The sequence below is a fragment of the Amphimedon queenslandica genome, unplaced genomic scaffold (assembly GCF_000090795.2).
Source record: "Amphimedon queenslandica unplaced genomic scaffold, v1.1 AMPQUscaffold_13433, whole genome shotgun sequence".
NCBI lineage: Eukaryota > Metazoa > Porifera > Demospongiae > Haplosclerida > Niphatidae > Amphimedon > Amphimedon queenslandica.
In genome coordinates this window covers 180098-203516 of record NW_003546331.1, presented here as the reverse complement: position 1 = coordinate 203516, position 23419 = coordinate 180098, and the positions used below count along the sequence as shown (strand labels likewise).

At 37.0% G+C, this 23419-nt stretch overlaps 5 protein-coding genes across 8 annotated transcripts; 3 read left to right on the top strand and 2 right to left on the bottom strand.

Moving 5' to 3' along the window:
- The first annotated feature begins 6 nt into the window (after positions 1-6).
- LOC109581571 (protein still life, isoform SIF type 1-like) lies at positions 7-7916 on the top strand. Its single transcript, XM_019995821.1, has 40 exons — positions 7-202; positions 270-345; positions 419-538; positions 597-675; positions 735-856; positions 919-2040; positions 2090-2205; positions 2261-2343; positions 2403-2492; positions 2542-2639; positions 2685-2733; positions 2781-2875; positions 2927-3007; positions 3056-3105; positions 3159-3210; positions 3260-3343; positions 3391-3477; positions 3528-3598; positions 3645-3789; positions 3845-3907; positions 3958-4021; positions 4079-4110; positions 4168-4240; positions 4301-4393; positions 4445-4531; positions 4583-4744; positions 4796-4899; positions 4946-5107; positions 5166-5303; positions 5354-5395; positions 5914-6016; positions 6067-6170; positions 6254-6335; positions 6395-6507; positions 6577-6697; positions 6747-6808; positions 6861-6960; positions 7016-7094; positions 7149-7370; positions 7834-7916. The coding sequence occupies exons 1-40, from the start codon at positions 90-92 to the stop codon at positions 7838-7840; spliced, it is 4746 nt and encodes a 1581-aa protein (XP_019851380.1). The 5' UTR covers positions 7-89; the 3' UTR covers positions 7841-7916.
- A 90-nt stretch (positions 7917-8006) lies between these two features.
- LOC105312571 (ankyrin-1-like) lies at positions 8007-10728 on the bottom strand. The gene has a single exon (XM_011405326.2). It carries the CDS (start codon positions 10703-10705, stop codon positions 8057-8059), a length of 2649 nt encoding a protein of 882 aa, XP_011403628.1. The 5' UTR covers positions 10706-10728; the 3' UTR covers positions 8007-8056.
- Positions 10729-10781: 53 nt separating this feature from the next.
- Positions 10782-12572, top strand: LOC100633131 (late secretory pathway protein AVL9-like). The gene is made up of 2 exons (XM_003386192.3): positions 10782-12181; positions 12368-12572. The coding sequence occupies exons 1-2, from the start codon at positions 10825-10827 to the stop codon at positions 12475-12477; spliced, it is 1467 nt and encodes a 488-aa protein (XP_003386240.3). The 5' UTR covers positions 10782-10824; the 3' UTR covers positions 12478-12572.
- A 60-nt stretch (positions 12573-12632) lies between these two features.
- On the top strand, positions 12633-19675 carry LOC100631741 (xanthine dehydrogenase/oxidase-like). 2 transcript variants are annotated; one of them, XM_019995823.1, is made up of 28 exons: positions 12633-12912; positions 13015-13072; positions 13118-13232; positions 13298-13403; positions 13516-13827; positions 13879-14044; positions 14098-14342; positions 14437-14530; positions 14579-14688; positions 14739-14926; positions 15022-15217; positions 15263-15496; positions 15547-15759; positions 15804-16101; positions 16148-16217; positions 16282-16456; positions 16541-16732; positions 16813-16958; positions 17052-17205; positions 17255-17407; positions 17459-17533; positions 17585-17752; positions 17825-18079; positions 18140-18307; positions 18354-18887; positions 18993-19206; positions 19254-19396; positions 19454-19675. In XM_019995823.1, exons 1-25 carry the CDS (start codon positions 12847-12849, stop codon positions 18414-18416), a joined length of 4020 nt encoding a protein of 1339 aa, XP_019851382.1. In that variant the 5' UTR covers positions 12633-12846; the 3' UTR covers positions 18417-18887; positions 18993-19206; positions 19254-19396; positions 19454-19675. The 2 variants fall into 2 exon arrangements, with proteins under 2 accessions (XP_019851382.1, XP_019851381.1); XM_019995822.1 differs by having other exon boundaries at positions 14437-14688.
- On the bottom strand, positions 19524-23410 carry LOC109581572 (uncharacterized). Of its 3 annotated transcripts, none has more exons than XM_019995825.1 (16): positions 23308-23410; positions 22992-23266; positions 22900-22948; positions 22528-22797; positions 21619-22479; positions 21420-21572; positions 21316-21368; positions 21162-21242; positions 21057-21119; positions 20898-21004; positions 20633-20846; positions 20516-20583; positions 20320-20467; positions 20068-20265; positions 19927-20012; positions 19524-19870 (listed from the first exon to the last, which is right to left on the bottom strand). In XM_019995825.1, exons 1-16 carry the CDS (start codon positions 23393-23395, stop codon positions 19687-19689), a joined length of 2898 nt encoding a protein of 965 aa, XP_019851384.1. In that variant the 5' UTR covers positions 23396-23410; the 3' UTR covers positions 19524-19686. The 3 variants fall into 3 exon arrangements, with proteins under 3 accessions (XP_019851384.1, XP_019851385.1, XP_019851383.1); XM_019995826.1 differs by having other exon boundaries at positions 21426-21572; XM_019995824.1 differs by having other exon boundaries at positions 21316-21572.
- Positions 23411-23419: the final 9 nt, after the last annotated feature.

Sequence of the window (23419 nt, the reverse complement as noted above, 5' to 3'; positions counted from 1 at the left end):
AATCTTTGGGTGGGGCTCATTTAGGTGGGTGTCCATTTTGAACTGTTTTCAATTCAGTAGGAGAGAGTGTGTGCTTTTTATGCACAATCATGGGCTGTGTCTGTTGCAAATGTTGCTGTGGAGGAGAGACGTATGACTTTGCTGATAGGAGCACGTCAGGAGTTGGGGGAGAGTGGAGAGTTAGAGGTCAACACGTTGTTAGGTGAGTTTTAGAGAGTGGGATGTGTCTGTATCACTCGTTTACATAACGTGCTTTTATGTGAACTTAGATTGTTAGCTCAAGTTCTCGAGCTGGTCAGCATTCTTGGAGACAATGAAGACGGAGTGCCTCTTAGGACAGCACCAGTAAGAACAAAGCAACTGAGTATCCATCTTCATACCCTGCGCATCATTATTATTATCATTATCATTACTGTAGGCTGATGACTCATCTAGTGATGATAGCAGTAAAGCCAGTGAGATATCAGACGATGAGTTCAATTGGGTGTGGAATCCAATCTGTGACTGCCTTGTACATGTTAACGTCGCATGCCTTCAAGTAAGTTATTATTTTACAATGACGCCGACACATATAATTATCATACTCATGTGTACAGGAAGGAGAAGTCTATGAGTATGCAGTGTATGCTGAAGAGAAAGAGCTATGCCCCTTTAGCTCTAATATCACAATTCCAGGTTTGATTATATTCACCAGAGTCTTGTAAGGAATACTTGTTGTGTTGCATTAATAATAGGTACTGATATTAAAAGGACGGGACCATTTTTTGTACAATGGAAAGACATTTATACAGGAAAGGTCTACGGGCTTAACTTTTTCACAGAATCGGAAGCATTGAGATTTGTCTCTAGTTGTTTTGTAAGTTATAATTATAAAAATATAATTGCAAATATTAATGCGTATTTTATTTTATAATGTAGCCTCCTAATTTTACTCCTGATACTTGCATTCGTCACACTTCATCTCGTCTCACGTACATATGCCCTCCTCCTCCTCCTGCTATCAGTCAGCGTCCTCAAGGAGAGCAGAATCGTGATCACATGAGACCTAATTATGGTTTTGATTATCTTGCAATGACTTCAACGCCAATTCCTAATGTAGAGGAAGAGGGAGAAATGGAAGCATACTTTAAGCTGCCTACGCATCGGCCGGTCCATGCTGTTAGTCCTACTGTTAATAGTGCTGAAATACCATCGGGTGTTCTCCCTTTGCCACACTCAAGTTCTGTATTGTCTGATGAAAGTTTTGATGGGCCGAATAATGGCTCGCCTTCTTCATTGCCATCACCTCCTAGTCTGTTCATGATGGCTGATAAAAAGATGGAGGAGACTGAGTCTACTGATAATGATACTTCTAATACTTCTAGTGTTGATCATGAGTTGTTCCAACCGACTGAGCCTCTTCAAGTGAACAAGATACTTGAAGATATAAAAGAGGAGGAGGATGAGGAAGAAGGATCAATGAAATCATCAAACACCACCGATCAACTTCGAGATTCAAGTGTTGAAGTGCCACAAGTAGTCCTTGACAAGTGCTTAGCTGATTTTGATGATTTTCTCAAGGATATCAGAAAATCTCAGTTGATTGAAATCACAGAGCGTGAGGCTCGATTGTCCAGACAGTCTAGTTTCACTGCTGGCCCTCCTCCCCTGCTGCCTCCTACACCTCCTCCTGGGCCAACTCTATCGCCTAAACACAACACCAATAACCCATTCCTTAGTCCAAGCTTTCAGAGTGCATTAAAGAGAATGTCAAGCAGCAGTTTTGATGATATCCCAGCTCCAACTTTACACCAGCAAAGAAGTACTGAAGACACTAATCGTGACTCCCTCCCACCGCCTCTCGCTAGGCGAGACAGCGAAGACTTTGAAATGAATCGACAAAATTCACTGAATAACAACTACCTTCAGCCACCTGATGCTTTCAGCTCTGATAGTGGTCTACCATTCTCCTCTGACAATGAGTTATACTCTCAAGCTGACACTGAAAACAAGAGACACCACTTCATAGCAAATGCAAGGGAAGCAGATACAAGCAGCCAGGTATATAATGGAAATAAACTATTTATCTAATTTTATATTATAATCTTAGCAATCTGAGACAACTGAGAGTGCCGGAATACCAAACTATACAGGTACCTATCCACCAGAAGGTGCTGTAGCTGCTTCAATGGAATGGAAGAAAACAGACTCTATCAAGAAAGCAGGGTAAGTATATACAAAAGATTATATTCACATAACTTTTTTAATATTATTATTTTAGATGGCTTGAAGTCAAAGGTGTACTAGTGAGGAAGAATCGAAAGGTTGCCATGAAATCAACAAGAAGATGGAAAAGTCATTGGGGTAATAATAATTGCATGCAAAGTCCTTCACTTAATTATTATTTTAAATTACATTGACAGCTGTATTGAAAGGAAAGTATATCTTTCTCCATCGCTGGGATCAAGGCCCTTTTGGCACTAATAATGAAACACAGCTAGATATGAAGATTGGTCAGTGCAGACTGAGTGCATATGTCACTATCAGTATTTGTATGTATAGACATTTCACAGAGTCTTGCTCATCCAGTCCATGATCACATGAAAAGAGATCACTTGTTCTGCCTAAGCACTTGCAGTGGCAATACATACTACATGCAGGTCTGTAGGCTCTAATAGTACTACTGGTATTAGCATTAATTATAGGCTGTGAATCAAGCTGCTGTTGATGAATGGATCCATTCTGTTCATTCAGGTAAGAGATATTAGTTTAAATTGATCCTGTATCATGATTGTTTTCAGCTGCTGCATTCGACTTTACTGACCAATTGGATAGAGAAGTCTCTATTAAATTTTTAAATACTGTAATCCTAGAAAATGAAGAAGCTTTAGAAAAAGTGAATATTTATGGCGTTTAAGTTATAGTTTGTAATCATTGTATTTTATAGGAGAAGCAAATGAAAAATTTAGCAGAACTTCAATCTACAACAGTTACTGATAATGCCAGCAGATCAAAAATTAATAAACAAGTATGACAGATTTATTGCTTTAAAACTGTTTATTTCACCACTGCACAGATTGCAATATTCAATGAGAACATTGAAAATTATCAAATGATCATTTACAGGTAATAATTATCATACATAACTTGATTATCAATTGATTTTTTGTCATACTTAGAAACCGGTGCTATCTTGCATCACTGCAATGCACTGAGCTTCCTAATCCTCAGGTATGCAAATAATAATAATAATAACAACTGGTTATTTATGCTCCTTTAGCCACTGCTTTCAAGTGTATCAAAGTCTACTAAGATGAACCTTACAAAAGTCGGCAATTTTTCAGTAGCATCTCTCCATGCAGTGGTATGTGAAAAAATACTCTGTATTCTGTCATTAACAGTGATTGATAGGTAAATGTAAGACTGTCTACTGCTAAATCATCCACTGGGGCCAGTGCAATGCAGAGCCCAACACTCTCTCCAGCTAGCACAATTGCAGTATGAAACTCCCATTTAATACACACTTTGTGATACTAAACTTTCTCTAGACATCAACTGAAAAGAAAAAGAAGAGGCATTTCACATTCTTTGGCAGAAAGGGAGACAGCAAAGCCAAAAGGTAATAGGAATTCTATTTATTACACTTTTGCATGTAGTGAGTATAGGAAGCTCTTCAGCTCACCGAATATATCTGAGCCGCTACCAGGAACAGTAGGATCACAGTTACTAACATACAGACAACTATTGGAGCCTAATCCTTTAGCTACTGGATTCGGTGCAACTCTGATGATCACAATATTACAAGATAAAGTGAGCCTGTTATTATATTTAACTAAAGGCCATTTGTAATTTTATTTTAATTTAGGTTTGTGCTGTTCCTTTTCGTTTGGATCTAACAGTTGATGACATTCTCTTAACATGTTGCAAAGTAAATCATTTCTAAACACTGTGCCATGTAATGTACATAAAATTTAACAGAAATTTGGTCTTGATCCGGCAGATCATTTCTTAAAGCTGACAACTCCGGAAGGAGAAGAGCAAGGTAGCAATAATTGTATTGTAATTGTATTATATTATTATTATTATTATTGTTTACTAGTACCTCATGAAGATGAATTTATCGTGAACCTGGTAAGCTATTATACCACATGCAATTAATGTAATGATAATATTCACACTTTAAAATAGGCTTTTAACAATTTGGAAGTAGCACAAAAATTTATAATCACTGTCCAATTTGACACGTCACCTGACAATATTGGTAATTAATCATTATCATTTTATTCTCATTATTGATACATCATATTGTATTGTATTGTAGGTCTTACATTGCAACCTGATTTAAGGAATCTTGGCTCAGTGACGCATGTCATTATAGAATCCGTAGCTCCCAATAGTGAAGCCCAAAGACTAGGTATGGCACGTACCAGCAATGTACACTAAGATACCATGCACATACTAATAGGATTGAGTAAAGGAGATGAAGTTGTTTTAATTGACGATCAGACAGTGGCTCACATGTCATGGAATGAAGTACTATCAGCAGTTGAAGGTATCCTATATCAGTAGTCAAGCTATTGATAAATAGATCTATTCTATTAAGAGTCAAACTTTACACTGACTGTTCGTACGAGACATTATAAAGCTCCTGTAGGCGTTGCTGGACGCACTACTCTACTACACCTCAATGATCTTGTCTGTCCTTCTCCTCCAACGCAGGAAAAGAAGATGAAGCTAGATGATTTGATTGTTCCCCTACCAAGCAGTGAGTCAATCAGGCAAGTATGAGCATATACCGATACTTGATATCTTTTAGCTGAGGACTTGCATAAACTTGGAGGGAGTTCCGGTAGTCTGACAGCAAGTGAGTCAGAGGACAATTTGGAGCCAGATGAAGACAGAGTACTTCAACTGATTAAAGTTTGTCTACATTTATAACTTGCCTTATATTTCTCATCTCATTTAGGGCTCGTTAGAGGTAACTGGCCTCCTTGATAGGTGGAAGGCATACGAGGAGGCTGAAACTCAAGAAACTGACGATGAAGTTCCCAGTCCACCAATGAGCCCACAGCAGAAAATGTTCAAATGTGTTAGAGAAATTGTTGAAAGTGAGAAGGAGCATGTGAAGGTAAATACAAAGGGTGTAAAAAAATTTCATGAGTTAGTGTGTATATACTTATATACAGGCATTAGATTTGCTTGTGGATCGATATTTGGAGCCTATGAAATATGAGCTGTTTCTTCCTCGGGATAAAATTAGTTTTATATATGACAGTGTCCTCAGTGTAGTCATTCAACAGAAGCAGTTCTTTGGAAGAATTGAAGTAATTCATTTATTTATTGACTATTGTAGCATTAGTTTCTTTAAATGCAGGAACTACCTGACAAGTCTCCTGATGACCCAGAGAATGTTAAGGTTAATGTTAAGGTTAAGTCCCTGTACTAAAGTACAGGGACTGGGCTGATTTTGGAGTAACTTTTAAAATTTTTAAAAAATTCGATTTTGATCGGAATCAGCTTAAACTTTCTACACAACATAAGTACATGTATATGTATCAGAAAAAAATTATAAAAGTGGAGAATTCTCTCTTTTTCATTTTTGACAAAATTTGGCCAACAACCCTGTACTACAGTACAGGGACTTTGGCCTGATTTTGGAGTAACTTTTAAAATTTGTAAAAAATTCAATTTTGATCGGAATCAGCTTAAACTTTCTACAAGACATAAATACATGTATTTGTATCAGAAAAAATTATAAAAGTGGGAAATTCTCTCTTTTTCATTTTTGACAAAATTTGGTCAACAACCCTGTACTATATAGTACAGGGACTTTTAGCTTCTAGCCATTTTTGATGACAACTGATCATCCATCTACTACTATACATTGCATTTATAATGTATTAAGAAATTTATAGTCACTATTTATACCTACAGATTCTTGTTAAAGAACTATCAGATGCATTCATGAATCACTTGGATACATTTAGACAGTACAGCCAATTCTGTGCAGCGCAGCATGAGCTTGAGTACATTCTCAGTAAGAATGGCAGCATCACTAAACTATAATGCGTGATGTATTTGTTTTAGTTAATGTTACTAATCGTCAGGAAATGGAAGAGTTTCTTGAGGTCAGGAACCCAAAACAAAGCCCATCGCTTACACTCACAGCATTATTGATCAAACCAGTATTGGTGAGTGGTGGTGCACGACTACTCTGTATAATAAACACACTACACATCTATGAATAAAAACATTACAATACTTTAATTTATAGCGTCTTCTTCGATATCCTTTGTTCCTACAAGCACTTAAAGACATGTCTGATAAAGACTCGGAAGAGCATCAAATTTTAAAAGGTTTTGCCATCAATCAAAAATTGAAATTACAATGATGATGAATGTTTTAATATAATTAGATACACTAACATCTGTTTCAATGGTTACTGAGTACATTAATGAAGTGAAAAGAGTTACTGAGTCGTACGCTAATGTATTTGATACAATACTAGAAGTATCAGGGCTAGTAGAGGTCAGTTACTTAGTAGCATAATAGAGATAACTATTTCATGGACATTATTCCTTTAAATACTTGTACTAGTTTGGTATCAGTGTCCGTGTCAGTGAGTTATTGAGTCACATGACAGTCATGTGGTTGAATGCACCTGGTACAATGGGACGTGGTTGGAGGAAGGGACAAGGACCAGAGATGCAATGTTTCGGTAAAAACCAAGTGAATCAAAGTCCTTGTATTATATATACATTGTTTAGTGTTCAACAGTAATGTAATGTTACTGTGTATTGAGCAGACAGTAAAGCGTCGTCCCAGCAAGGTATTATAATAATAAATACATACTATGAATTAGTTAATGTATCTTTATATAGGCTAGTCTAACACAGCAATCAATATCATTTGATGACATTAGTCATAGAGCACTTTTACCTTTAGCTCAATGCAAAGTGAATGACCTGCCTGACTCTGATGGTACATATGTACAGTGTATGCATGAATATTGTTTATTGTTATTTATTATTAATAGGAGTGTCATCAATGTGGCAGATAGTGCAGAAAGGACGTCAAGTTGCCAGTCAAACAATAACATACACACTGAGAAGCAAGTGAGTCATTCTAACAAATTTGTCAAGTGCATAAAAATTCTTTGTGATATTCAGGTCACCAGAAGAGAAATCAGTTGCAATACAAATATTGCAAGAATCAATTACAGCTCAGTTAGCTCTTTATACTAATATTAGTGGCAGTTTGAGTCCAGTCAAGCAACATATGTCTAAAGTTTTGGTATCACATGATGTGACCAGACCATCTCCTCTTAGACCACCTAAACTAAGCAAGACATCAATTAATGACTCAATAGACTCTGAGTATGAATTAACATTGTTGTAATCAGTGGCGGATCTGGGCCCGGGCCTAGACGGGCCATGGCCCGGGCATCAGAAGTCAGTAATGAGATTCATTAGATGCAATGTAAACAATTCCCTGCCTCAAGTTTTGATAAAGCAAACCACAAGCCACACCAGAGTACTTACAGGAGATTGCATAATCCTTGCAACAAGGGTTTTAGTTGGTTTATTTTGTTAAGTGGGTGATTTATTATTGAGGATAACAATTAAGTAGCTGTTACTCCCTTATAAGGAAGGTAAGGAAGATTTCCAATTCTACTCTTGTTGCAAAGATAGTGCAATCTCCTGTACAAGTGCTTGAAGAGCATTATAAGCACTGCATAGATAAGGAAATTGTTGAAACCCATCATAAAAATGGCCAACCATAAAATGACTGGTTGAAAAGTGGACACACCCACTTCCTGGCCCTACCATCAACTTGCACCCAGATCCGCCACTGGTTGTAATGCATTTGACTGCTTTTGTTATTCTTGAGGTGATATTTGATAATCAACAAAGTGCAACACTGCTTGATTACTTAAACTAATAACAATGCTGGACATATCATTTAACACCTTAAAATGACACATTTGTAAATAAACAGGATACCAATAAAAAATTAATTATCTCACTAAAAATATGACAAAAATTAGCAAATTAAAATTTAATGAATAATAAATGTTTTATTGTACAGCGCCAGCTGTTACTTTAGACCCAGCAAAATGTTCAAATTGTTTAAAGAAGTTGCTGAAAATATTCCTCAAAGATTTTACTTGTGATAAAATACTTTTGCAGTAAGATTCAATCAACTCTAATGGTTGAACACTTTTTAAAGGAGCTAAAGTAACAACTTTTTTGTATTCTTGGGCAACATAACCTTTAGAAAGAATTTTATGGGCTTCCAAATGACCCGTTTGCTCTGCTATTGCTTGTGGTGTTCTGCCATCGTTGTCCTCCTTAAGAATGGCTCCATGCTCAAGGAGAAGAGTTAGCGTTTCAAGATGCCCCACCGCAGCAGCAAAAAAGATAGGTGTCCAACCACAAATATTTTCTCCTAATTCAGTGTTAGCCCCAGCCTTGAGTAAAATTTCAACTGCCTTGCTGTGACCAAGTGAAGAAGCAAAGGACAAAGGAGTACGACCATTTACATCTAGCACATTGATGTTAATTTTATCAGCACTTAGCAATGTTTCTATTATTGCTATCTCATTCATACAGCATGCTAAATGCAACGGTGTGAGTTTGTAAGTCTTTTCAACAGCATTAGGATTGGCACCAGCAGCCAAAATCAATCGAATAATTTCAGCATTAATTTTGCCACAAAAAGCTGTATGCAATGGTGTGTCTCCAGTTAATGTGCATAAATTGGGATTGGCTCCATTTTCAAGCAAACGCTGAACCATTTCTTTATTTCCATTGAAGCATGCTTTATGCATTGGTGTCATGCCAGCAGCATCTTTAATATTAACGTTAGCTTTAGCATTTAGCAAAAGAAACATCATTTGAACATCATCATCAACACTAGCTATAAGAAGAGCAGTTGCTTGACCTGTAGTGCTGTCAGTTTGTGTATCAACTAAAGCGCTTGATTGAAGTAAGAGCTTCACTATTTTGTAGTATTTGTAGTAAGTAGCTGTTATGAGAGGAGTAGTTCCATCTTGTAACGAGATGTTTGGGTCTGCATTACAGTTAAGTAGTTGCTTAACTAATTCTTGATGACCCAAGTAGCAGGCTAGATGCAAAGCTGTCAAACCATTTTTTACTTTCAAATTTGTGTTTGCTTTAGCTTTAAGTAATCTTTCAACAATGAAAGTGTAGCCATGTTGACAAGCATACAGTAATGCTGTAAACCCATTGATATCCTGAAAATCTATCATTACTCTATCTTGATAACGATCCATGAGCACAGCGAAAATTTCCTCCTGATTGGTCATAGCTACTGCCATAAGTGGTGTGATTCCTATTATAGGATTGTGAAGGTTAGGAGGTACACCTAAATCAAGCAAGATTTCGGCAGCTTCTTTTCTGCCATCCACTATAGCAAAGTGAATTGCTGAGCTAGGAGGATGACTTTCAGAAAACAATTCTAAATCTGCCTTATACTCAGCCAGTAGAGATATAGCTGCTACATTATTGTAGCTAGCTGCCATCATTAATGGAGTTAGGCCAGCAAGACCTTCAGCATTGATTTTGGTTCCAATGTCTAACAGAAACCTTATCAAATCAAGATTGCAATGCTTATTAATAGCCTCACATAATCCAAGTTCAAAAGTAAAACTGAGGCATGGAAAAACGGGCAATGCTTCAAAATATAAGCTCCCCACTTGTATGCTCAAAACACCGAGGTATAATAGTTCTTTGCATTTCCGACTAGATTTACAAAGAAGTGAAAGCATTTCTGATTTAGGAGCTAATGCACGAACAATTACTGATCCCTCTATAATTTTTATCCTGGTGAAAATCGATCTTTTTCCACCAAAAAGATATTTGAGTAGCCTTTGCAAATTTTCAATGGTTATTTTTAACCATTCACCTTCTAATTTCAACATTACTAGACATTCTAGACATTGATCAGGAGATGGATCATCAATCGCTGGTTTAGCTGCCTTTTCCATTGCTACCTTAAACTCTCGCACTGTAGTAGATTTCTGCCATTTGTTCAAGGCCTTTTTATATTCATGCATGCTTTCTTTCAAATCCTTTTCGACAAATTCGCATGCTATCTCTTTCAATATTTCATAGTTCATAAAGCAGTAATGTCCCTGTAGACTAATAAATAGTTGAATGATATTTTCAGGATCACGTCGTGGTGTAAATGTGTCTTGAAGATAATTAACAACAAATCGATAGATCTTTTGAAAATTTCCTAAATTTTCTAAGGCTTCTTGTATCTTTGTGACAAAGCGAGCAAACTTTTTTTGCATTTCTTTGAGAGAATCAGCCAGCTTTTCTTGATGTGTAATGCTTATCTCCTTCAATGGCGGTTTTGGAAACTGTACTTTTGACCTTATTTTTGCGATAAAATCTTTAACTAAATACCTCTCATTAGGTATTTTTTCCAGTGCATCTAACACTTCGTAATATTTTGGATCTGCATCATTTTCTAACCAGTAACGTAGAATTTCAGTCACTCTACGGTCAATATTTCTAGGATGCTCCTCTTCCAGTTTACGTAGCACATTTTGAGGAACGTTGAGGAGAGTGCCAAATCTATGCCATTCCACCAACCCATCCACCATTGGAATTAGATGCTGCAATCCCAGACGTTCTGGTGATTCGAGCTCATAATCACTACGATAGTAATGGTGCAAAGTAGATAGATCTATTGACATGAGTCTCTTTGTAGCTCCAACTCCCAATTTGCTATCTACGAGGTTCACTCAGCTCAGGTCAGGTGATCTGAAATATCGGGCGAGATTGTTGCACTGTCAGCACACATCTAAATCTAATCATGAATAAGATCACCACTCCTCTGCCTCTAAAGATGGCTAACATGGCGGAATCATCACCAATGATGCAAATATTTTTAATAGGATTTCATCATCAGAAAGGATCAACAGTAGAGTACTCTTACCCTCCCATCAATACTACAGACACAGCTTCAGCTAGCCTGACGGAATCACTCCCTCAGCAATGGAGGTCTCTACCCCACATTGCCCTCCCAGATGGCTGCCATAACTACAGAGAAGGACACGTCACATTTACCCTCCCAACTGAAGACGGGGTCGTATATGGTGTCAGTTGCTATCGTCAGATTGACTCAAACGAATTAACATCAGTATCAAGCGATATCACGAGATCAACCGTACAGAAATCAATATGCGTGATATCAAAATGGCCGATATACGACTTCCTCATATCAAAGGTAGAACTAACGATTCATGCGTATTTCAATGCAAAGGATCTCAATGACAGAGAACTACTGATTCACACGTATCATAATCTCAATGCTACACTCACACTTGATTTAGCTCTTCGTGCCTGCTGTCATAATAATAAATTGGCAGGACTGATTGAGCTCTACCAACACAGCATACTTCAATTATTTAAAGCAGTTTTATTAGAGAAGAGGGTTCTTGTATACGGACATAATCCGAGTGATGTTAGTCATCTTGTGACATCGCTCCTCTCCCTTTTCCCTCTTTATTATCAATCCTTGATTGACCAATCATTAGTGAATGAATACGGATTACCATTAAAGACTAAACTTTACGTACAGCCATACCTTCCATTGCAAGAGTTGAGACAGTTATCATCACTTGAGGACGAGAGGGGCATGTTGGTGGGTGTGTCTAATCCGCTGTTTTATAAAAGAGCTAGCGAATTGTGTGACATTTGCTTTGTGATGGAGACTAAAGCAATCGAGATTCACAAGACTAGTTTGTATGCTTCGCTGAACCTCTCAACAGCTGATCTAAGGTTTTGTACATTAATTAAAGAGGGTGTGGCGTCAGGAGATGAAAGAGGAACAAGGGGCAGTGTTCCTTCGGAGAGTGCAACTATTACAAATTGGAATGGAAGTGTAGAATGGATACAAGCCCAATTCAAGTCATACCTACTTTCTTTACTCTCGTCTGTTCGTAATGGCAATCCGGACACACTAAATGACTTTAATTTACATTTTGTTCAAAGTTTCTCAAAGACGTTCTCGTATCGTAAGTGGGTTGAGTCAGTTCCACAAACTGTGGTTCAGCCTGGCCACGTGTGTCAAGGAGATCTTTCCTTTAGTGACATTAAACATCATTTACTTGTTGAAGCAACTGAGCTAGTCGGATCAGACAATGTAGAGAAATTAGTGCGTAAAACAGGTTAGTAGAGAGAGGCTTCTTATCAAATTAATTGTAATGTAAATAAGCACAGTTATTCTATCTGCTCCACTATTAAAGGTACACCTATATCTAACATAATAATATAATTTGTAAAAATGATGAATTTTGTTATTTTATTCATTATGTGTTTTTATTAAAAATTTGAATGCATATTTTTAATTGTAGGTGACTTAAAGAACAGTGTTAGTGAGAAGGTGAGTCATTGGTGGCATTGGAGCTCATCTGCAGTGACTAATCTACTAGGAGCAACTGCAGAATCAGATAGTGATGATTAAGAAGAGACGCAACACTCAATAACATGTTTATTACCAATAATTATCCAAATTATTGTTATAATAATTATTTAGTAAGATCATTATCTTTTCTCAGAGCCCTGCTTTTCTTAATTTTCTATTCTTAATGTGAGTGGGTGGTCATCCGGTCTAAGTCTTGCGGTCTGTGATCTGCTTCTAGAGAAGTGACTCACTGCTGTTTAGTGAACAGTAGTTTGCCAATTTGGTACATCTAGACTATTTTTATCTCCGGTTCTTACTGTGTTCAATCATAATCAAAGGAACTACCGCTGCGCTTCTTAGGAAATTGTTTACTTTCTTGACCTCCAGCCCTCATTTAGTCTCGCCCTCATTAGTCATTGCTAAGTAGACATGGAGGAGACTAGTGTGGAAGTGAAAAGTGTGAGCTTCATTCGCTTCTTTGTCAATGGACATGAGGTATGGGTGCATGCAGTCTAGTATGATGCATGATACTAGATCTAATTAGGCTAAATGCGGAGAAGTTTTGTGGTTATAGTCAGTGCCCCATCTCATTAACAGGTTATTGTACAAGATCCAGATCCTGAAATGACACTGCTGACTTACCTGCATCATCATTGTAAGCCACTTATTTTAAATTTACATTGAATGAATGCATTTATAGTAAGGATAGGCTCAAAGACTGGCCTAACAGGGACAAAGCTTGGTTGCGGTGAGGGTGGCTGTGGAGCTTGTACAGTAATGGTATCTTATTATGACGATTCTAAAGACAAAATAAAGTAACTGCAGAATTATTACTGCTATGGTAAAGACTGATGACATATATTGTATATCATCATGGCAGGCATTACTCAGTCAATGCTTGTTTGGCTCCTTTATGCTCAATGGATGGTCTCTCTGTCATTACAGTCGAGGGCATTGGAAACTCTAAAAAGCTTCATCCGTGCCAAGTAAATGGCATATCTTGTAATTAACTTGTTGAAAAAACAGAAAATATTTTCATTCAATGTGGCTAGCATTGTGTGTATGAGGGACTTTACCAGTATTTCATTTTTCATTTAGGAAAGGATAGCAAAAGCTCATGGCTCCCAGTGTGGTTTCTGTACTCCTGGCTTTGTAATGTCCATGTATACGCTACTAAGAAACAACCCATCCCCAACTCAGGAAGAAATGGAGCATACTTTTGAAGGGAATCTCTGCAGGTGTACTGGCTATAGACCTATACTGGATGGATATAGGACGTTCTGCTCTGATTATTGTCCTTGTAAAGAAGGAGAGAATGGTAACACTGCTGAGGCTCCAAAACTCTTTGATGCAACAAAGTTTATCCCTCTTGATCCAAATCAAGAAGTCATATTTCCTCCAGCACTAAAGGTATGCTGCTTCGGTACTTCTTATAACCTTGTTGGTTTAAATCCATAATAGATTGCAGGCAAGGTTCCACCATTATCTCTGGCAATCAAAGGCCCTAGAGTGTCTTGGTATAGGCCAGTATCATTGCAGGAATTGCTTCAATTGAGGAACACTTTCCCTCATAATAAAAACAAGGATCAACCTCAATACAGACTGCTTATGGGAAACACTGAAATTGGTTAGCACTATCGTTATTATTGTGCCATTTAATTTTAAGTATTATTTTAATAGAGATTGAAAGAAGACAAAAAGGCTGTACATATCCAGTACTAATATGTCCCTCACATGTTCCAGAGCTCTTGGAATTGAAGCTGACAGATGAAGGATTGCTTGTAGGAGGATCAGTAACACTATCTAATCTTAAGGACTTCATTACTACTGCTATCACTCAACTGCCCTCTCACACTACTGGAGTATTGCAAGCTGTACTGAATATGCTCAAGTGGTTTGCTGGAGCTCAAATACGCAATGTATCAGTAAGTGATACTTTTATCTTAATTTGATACTATAAAAACTGTTTATTTATTGGTGTTGCTTATGAACTAATAATGATTGTGATATTTTTTACAGTCTTTTGCTGGGAATATTGTTACAGCTAGTCCTATCTCTGACTTGAATCCTGTATTACTAGCAAGTGGTGCTACATTAAACCTTCAGTCAATTGGTAATTGGCATTATACTGTAGCCTCAATTGTATTCACATTATGTATAGATGGTGAGCGTGTACTGAAAATGGATAGCTCCTTCTTTACTGGTTATCGTTCTACTGTTTTAAAACCAAACGAGATACTGAAATCTGTTGTAATACCCTTTACAGACAAGGTATGTAATGAAGATCTTGCACAATGATTAATACTGTCTTCGTGATATAGACAGACCATGTGTTATCCTTCAAGCAGTCAAGGAGGAGAGAAGATGATATTGCCATTGTCAATTCCTGTATGTTTGTACGTCTCTCTAACAATGATCATAAAACTGTTGAGCACATCAGAATGGCTTTTGGTGGTATGTCATATAAAACTATAACAGCATCAGCAACTGAATCAAAATTAACTGGAAGGTAATGATAGCTCTTATTCATCATGTAAGCTGTCATTACTTGCTAGTAATGACAGCTTACATGTATCATGTATAGCACTGATTCTTTATGTGTAGGAAATGGGACGATAATCTATTGCAGTTATCATTGAATAGTCTAACGGATGAGCTAGTATTGGAACCGACTGTACCTGGTGGTATGCCTGATTATAGACTCAGTCTTGCTCTGTCATTCTTTTACAAGTTCTACCTCACTGTGCTTCAACAGTGTAATCCTCAGCTAGTACCACCACAAGAAACCTCTGCAATAAAAGCATGTGCTTGTTTATTTTTTATCAAACTTGTACTAAAATTTTAGGAGTTTCAGAAAGCTCCAGCCCAAGGGTCGCAAGGTTTTAAACAAATATCCAGTTCAGGGAATAACACTATTGGTCAGCCAAAGATGCATCTATCAGCGATACTTCAGGCAACAGGAGAGGCAGTTTATACTGATGATCTGCCACACTATGAGAATGAGCTATATGCTGGAGTAATACTTAGCACTGAATCACACGCTAGATTTACTATTGATAGCTCTCCACTGGAAGGAATAGTAAATAAAATTAGTTCACTGTATAAATTACCAAGGAATTATTCTGATAGGATGAAGTATATTTTGTTAGTGCTAATGATGTACCAGGCAGTAACGATGGCACTGGCTCTGGTAAAGATGAACAGGTTTTCAGAGTAAACACTGTCACTAGTGTTGGCCAAATCATTGCCATTGTACTAGCAAAAACTAAAGCAATCGCTCAACGCTATGCCAAGGAAGTTAAAGTTAATTACGAGAAATTAGAGCCAGTTCTAAGCATAGAGGTAAAACTTGATAGCTTGAACTCAGTCATAATGTTTCTTTGTAGGACGCAATTAAGAAGCAACAGTTTCATCCAGAAGGAAAACCAGCTCACGTTAAACTCTGGACTGGCAATACAGAATCAGCTCTTTCATTGTCAGAGCATGTGTCTGAGGGAGTAATGAGAACCGGAGGACAGGAGCACTTTTATCTTGAGACAAATGCTTGCATTGCAATACCAAAAGGAGAGAATGGGGAAATGGAATTAATAGCATCTTCTCAGTGCTTGTCTGACATGCAGCATTGGGCAGCTAAAGCTCTTGGGGTTGATGCTAACAAGATAATAGGAAGAACCAAGAGAATAGGTAATGCATTCATTGTGATATTGCTAATATTATGATCACATAACAGGAGGTGGTTTTGGAGGAAAACAAACAAGATTCTCGCCATTGTCTTCTGCAATAGCTGTTGCTGCTAACAAGTAAGCTATTAAATGGTGAAAGATTATCAGAAAGATGAATATTGAATTTTAATTCATCGTATAGAGTTGGTAGACCTGTGAGGATAATGATGGACAGAAATGAAGACATGTTATATTCTGGTAATCGTCACCCATACAAAGGAATATACAAAGTAGGATATACTAGCAAAGGGAAGCTGACAGCTCTTGAAATGGAATTATACTCTAATGGAGGCTATTCAGCTGATGAATCAGTGCCTGTAAGCACAATGTACACATTTCTTAGTGATATATGCAATTTTTTCATTGATTAATATCATAATGATTAATTCTATTTTCTGTAGGTGCTAGAGAGAGCTCTCCTCCATTCAACTAATGCATACTTTGTTCCCAATGCTTATCTTCATGGAAAAGTCTGTTATACTAATATACCATCCAATACTGCATTTCGTGGATTTGGTGGACCTCAGGGAATGATAATAATGGAGGATGCAATGGACAGGATAGCTTATACACTCAATATGGATCCTGTCACCGTAAGACTGATATCAGCATATTAAGTTATTTATGTTATTTTGAAAACACCATTGCTTATTCTGATGATGTTCTTTTGTAGGTTCGTGAGATGAATTTGGTAAAAGAAGGTGATGAGACTGTATATGGATTCAAATTAACTGATTGTCATATGATGAAAGCCTGGAAGAAATTGCTTGAAGTCTCTCAATATTACCAGAGAAGAGATAAAGTGAAAGAGTTTAACAAGTTAGTCGTTATTTATTAGTAAGCTATTGACAGTTAAAGAGTAATAACTATCAGCACTGTGTATTTATTTTTAATTTTGTGTACATACTACAGAGATAATAAATGGATTAAGAGAGGGCTTGCTATCATTCCCACAAAGTATGGCTGCGCATTTGGATATAATGTGCTTGATCAAGGTGGCGCTCTGGTCCATGTTTATAAAGATGGCTCTGTTCTTATAAGTCATGGTGGGATGGAAATGGGACAGGTACACTTCCACTTTTCTATACAATAGTTTTTGATTCATTGTGCTGTAGGGATTACATACTAAAATGGTGCAGGTATGTTCGCGCTGCCTTGATATCCCTGTTAGCAAAATTCACATTATTGATACTGCTACTGATAAAGTACCTAATAGCAGTCCAACTGCTGCTTCATCATCATCTGATCTCTATGGAATGGCCATTAAGGTATTGGTAGTGTATGCAGTTGTACTGCATGACTTTATACTGTTATTGAAGGATGCTTGTGATCAAATCAGTGAGCGGATTAGGCCGTTTAAGGAGAAAGACCCAAGTGCTGGCTGGAATCAATGGGTGAGTATGAAATCTTTGTCACTGTTCATTCAATTTTATTTCAATCATTAGGTAATGTCTGCTTATATTGATCGAATTAATCTGTCAGCTCAAGGATTCTTTAAAGTTGATTATTCTGGTATTAACTGGGAAACAGGGAAAGGCCAGGCATACAACTATTATGCTTATGGCGTTGGCTGCTCTGAAGTTGAAATTGACACACTGACGGGAGACTTTAAGGTACATACCATGCAGACCTGCCTGGGGTCAATTACAATTTTATATGAGTTAATGGTCTTAATATCCACATAGTTGCTAAGGAGTGATTTAATAATGGATGTTGGAGACAGTTTGAATCCAGCTATTGATATAGGACAAGTGGAGGGTGCTTTCACACAGGGCCTTGGTTTGTTCACAATGGAAGAGGTTGTATTCCTGAGAGATGGAAAGCTACTGACAACTGGACCAGGAACGTACAAAATTCCTTCATGCAATGATATTCCCATTGAGCTTAATGTCTCTCTATTAGACTCTACCCCTAATCCAAAAGCAATTTTTAATTCCAAAGTATGCACATTATAATAGTTTTAGAATGCTTAACACTTTAATCTACTGTATATTGTATAGGCTGTGGGTGAACCACCATTATTTTTGGCTGGTTCAGTTTTCTTTGCTTTAAAAGATGCTATTAGGTCTGCTAGAACAAGTCGGGGATATAGTCCAGTTTTTGATCTCTGGGCTCCTGCAACTGCTGAGAGAATAAGGCTGGCATGTGAAGACAAGTTCACTAGACTGGTAATGAAAGAATAGCGTCGTTATAATTTACCTTTTGTTGGAATAGGTTGATGAAAAAATGAAAGAAAAGTTTAAGAATGTCGAGGAAAGGTGGAATGTTATACCTTAAAAACAATCAATGATTAATGATAAAGTTATTATTAAAATTAATTTTTAATAATAATAATAATTAACCCTCAAGATGGATGCTGGAGGATTGTCGTTAGATCATTACAGTGTACCACAGCGACACGTCTTTTATGAATCAGAAGAAGAAGAGGAGGAAAATGAAGAACAAGATAATTTATTTGTAATTGATGCTCCAACTGCACTCCCCAACGTCAAACTCTTGGTGCTGTGCACAACTGAAGTGGGCGGAGTGTTCATGAAGAGCCACGTGACCTTGGAGCCTCAACCGCTTTTAAACATAGACACTTGCTGTCCAGAGAAAGTATTGAAAGATTGTTATTTTCATCAAAGACGAGACAGGGTAAATGAGACGGTTGGGGAATTATATAGAGTTAAAGGAAAGGAAGACGCGTTTGTGTATGTTCAATTAAAATCCTTAAAAGACGAACATTGTAATCAGTGGAGTAGAATGGTAATCAAATGCATGAATGTAATTAATTGTAATATTAATAATTATTAATACTTATGTCAAAATTCAAATCCAAAAAAATTATTCCTTATTTTAAAAATCCAATAGTTGATAGATGCCACTAGGCCTGACACAGTTATAATCCTCCACTCATCTCTTCTTCATCAGTATTACCACACTGAAGATGAGGAGTTGGATGAAGAAGAGGAAGTAGAAGGAGAAGCACAGTTTCTGAAATGCTTACAAACTAGATCATGGTCTGACAAACCACTGACATCACTACTCAGTTCAAATAACATAATTACAGGAGAAGCAGCTGCTGGTAATCTTTTAAAATTAATTTCGTCAAAGTTATTTGATTTTTTTTAGCTATGTCATTGTGTCAGTATGCTTCAGTCCCTGCATCAATTGTTGTACAATATTTCTCGTCTTCTCTCACGCTTAAAGAAAGAGCAAAAGGATGGAGGCCCCTTTTCTCTCACCCTCTGTTATCTCAATCAGTCTCTCTTGTGGTAATTAATGTAACATTAATCAATTTTATTTTATTTTTTCTTTTCCTTGCTCTCTAGTCACTGGGTGTTGCTAATAAAAATTTGCATTCGCTTACACTTAGGAAACATAGTGATCTTGACACATTGTATACTTGAGTACTACTGACTAAGAAAATTTGTATTTGTTACATAGTACAAATACAATAACTACAATAATCAATACTAAATCAATGTCAGATACACTACTAGTTGCTACAAATAAGTTTTGTACTAGTTATTCATGAGAAATGATCAGGTTCACTATTGTCAGATTACAAGTACTTTTTCCTGAGATCTGTGTACATGTTTTCCCCTGCTTTCAAATGAGCACCAAGACAGCCTGCTTGTGGATGAGAAGACAAAGCAGATAGTGGTATGTTCACCACTGTTTTATCTGGTTGCATGAGGAGCATTTTTATTTCAGTAAAACCAGGGCGACATTCTGCAATTGGGTGCCTAGTGGAAGGAATTGTGGCAAGTGAAATGTCTATATATTTACAAAGTCCATGTACCAGCAGGATATCATAAGACTGTATATTGCTTTGGGGCAGCCAGGAGGAGGAGGCAACCTCTCATCAGAATATATCTTCTTCACTGCCTGCAATGGTAGATGTAGAATAACTGTTGATATCCTCATGCTCTCTCTTTCTTACTGCAATACAAGTATCCTTTTCGTAAGGTTTTTGTCCAATGCTCCATATCTCGTACAAGAGACACCCATAGCTCCAAACATCCGATGCTGTGGAATGTTTCTTGTCATTAAGGACTTCAGGCGAAAGCCATTTAACTGCTGTTATGGTCCCTCTCTGAGACATGTAGCTGTAATTTTCATCTTCAAAAGAGAAATTAATCTGTAAGAATTAGTTGCAGCATATTATAGTATCATGGTAATGCATGCATTTTACTTTGCATATATTTTCTGAAGACACTAGTATGTTTCTTGCTGCAAGACTCTTATGCACAAAACCTTTCCTTGACAGATACTGCATACCAAGACAGATCTGACGACAATAGCTCAGTAAGAGATAAGGAGCATGTGGAGAAACCTCACCACTAATACAACAGTCAATGTAAAAAATATCATTATAAATCTACTCTCACTTAGCTTTTAAGTTGACGAGGGCACCCTGCAGGCTTCCCTTATTCATAAATTCAATGATTATTGTAGGCTATATAATAAACATGGTGAATTCTTGTGACTATTCTTTATTAACTTACAGAGTTTTCATCATCGACAATAGCAAGTAGTTTAATGATATGAGGGTGGTTGAATTGACTCATGATTGCCGCTTCCTTTAAAAGTTGCAATTTTTCCTTTTGTGATGTTTCTCCTTTTATAATCTTAACAGCAACATCCATCACAACCCCATTAGGCTGCTCCCAGCGCCCTCTTAAAAAATTAGCACAACTGAACTGCCCTGAATTGCACAGCCTATAATTATCATATAACAACATGCACATCTAGCTGCCATTGCAGGCTCACATCAATTTATCAAATTTTATTAATGGCACGTTTGATTTTCTTATCTGCCCATATATCTCAATCATGTTGTCTCCAGGAGTGTGATACATTTTTGTAGTGTTTTCATCCTATGCATCATCATCATACTGTCAGTTCTGCAGACCCTAATGAATCACTTACTTCAACTTCTAAGTCAGTCACAGTGCAAATGAGTGTGGAATAATCACTATGATCACCTCCACCCTGCACATCTCAATGAGTCTGTTGGTGATCATATATACTTACCAAATGTCCTTGACCCTGTTCCTGTACACATTCTCTTCCTTCATATATTATGTTAACCAAATTTAGCTCATATTCACTGCTCTGTGTGGACAATACAAATGAGAAAGAAAACAAAGAAAGGCCGGGGTACATGTATGTTTCCAAATATTTTTACTTCCAATCTTCCAATTGATGCTTGCGTATTTGCTTCATGAAAATCAGAATGACCTACAAAAAATTTTAAAAATAAAGACTGAACTGTGCTACACTTAAGTTGACAGTTGCCTGTTTTCTTTCTTATTCTTAGAAACATCAGTAATCCCACAATACTTCCGCACCCTCCTAGTACTATTAGTATAGCAAAAGTTACACCAACAGCTATTCCTACTCCTGAGGAAGTGTTTGGCTTTGTAGTATAGCCAATAGAAGGAGCTAAAAAAGAGGTGTCAACTACATTATTTATCATTTCAATGCTTACTTATTGTAATTTGTGATGAATGCAAGTCCCCAGTGCATGTAATGATATCACTAGACCAAGTATAGCTTTTGTTATAATATAATGCTGTAGTTCCATTGCAAATGAAAGGAGGAGAATGGGATGCAATGCAAGTTGGTGCAGTTTTATTGCTCCATTCTCCATTAGTTTCACATGTGATGCTATCGACCCCACTCAAAGTATAACCTGCTTGACAAGTATAATTTACTGTTGAGTTAACACTGACATTGGTGTAACTAAGAATACCATTCTGTGGAACCACTGGGTGTTCACAGTAAATGACGTGACAAATAGGAGTGTTGCCACTCCATTCTCCATCTTCGTTGCATACTATTACAGAGGGTACTATGCTTGACTGTTCTTTAATCATATATCCAGGATAACAAATGAATTGAACTTTTGAGCCATAATTGTATTTATTTCCAATAGAGTATCCATTAATTATTTGACTGGGAGGTCCACAGGATATCAATTGACATGTTGGTACTGAGCTATTCCAATGATGAAAAGGCAAGCAATAAGATACTGAACTGCCTATTAACTTGTAACCGAAAAAGCAATGATAAGTTACTATTGATCCCGAAGAAAATTTGTCTCCAGTCCTCCAACCATTGTTAGGTTCACCTGGATCAGGACACTCAGTTGTCAACGAAGGGCAGGTAAAAGTCGACCATTTGCCATTTCCCTGGCATGTGATGTATTTTTGATACTGATTGATAATTCCTGCAGTATTAATGCATCTACAAATTGCTGTATCACCAGCCATTGTAGTACCATTTAAAAGGGTGCATTGCATGCCAAATTCATTTTGAGGTTGACCACAATTAACATTAGCAAATGAACCTGATTAGATACAGTACATTATAAAAAGATAGCTTTTTGTGAACTTACCGAGAGTAGCTTTAGCATACATTACTAGAGTATTCCGTAGGACTAAGGCATTATTTTGATGACAAGAGATTTGCAATGATTCCTTCGTTCCATTACTAAGGCACACAATAGAATAGTCCGCATCGGTGTCTCTTCTGTTGTTCTTTAAACTACTTATACCAATAAGAGGGAGAGGGTTTGGTTCTTTGAAATAGATGCCGATCACACTTCCCTTGGTGATGTCAATTATCTTGTGTATTGGAATATTTAGCTGTACAAACAGGCCTTTTCCTATAGAGCATTAACAAGGGTATAAGAAATAAGGTATAAAAAATAGGATTTAAAAGCTATAAGTTATCTACCATTAAATTATTCATAAACATTCATAGGTACCTCTTTTAGTCTTGCCAGTGAAACTGAACTGAAATAAACTATAGTGATCCTATGTGATACTAAATTAATCTTTAAAAATTAATTTATTTTACCTTTACGTACACTGGTACATTCCCAATTTTTTTCCAAATAGCTATGTTAACATAATATATGACACCATTCTGCATGTATCCATTGTAATATTTAATACTGTAGCTATTGATGGCTCCTTCACAATCAGCTGGAAATGCAGTATTTAAAATCCATTTCCCTCTCATAGATATTGTTTGGTTTGGCAAAGATATTGCAGGCCATGTTGTTGGCCACACTGTTTCATATTGACTCCTGGGAAGGTCATGTGTGCTACCAATTTGGCAAGAACAGTCAACTATAAAAAAGAAAATAAAAAAATAAAATTGGTAATCTTACCTCTAGAAAATACAGCAAAGAGACAACAAGCAAAGAAGAAATACATCTTGTTGAAGGAGAAACTTTTTAGTACACCCACGCAATACATAGTGGCTAGTTATTATTAAGTTTC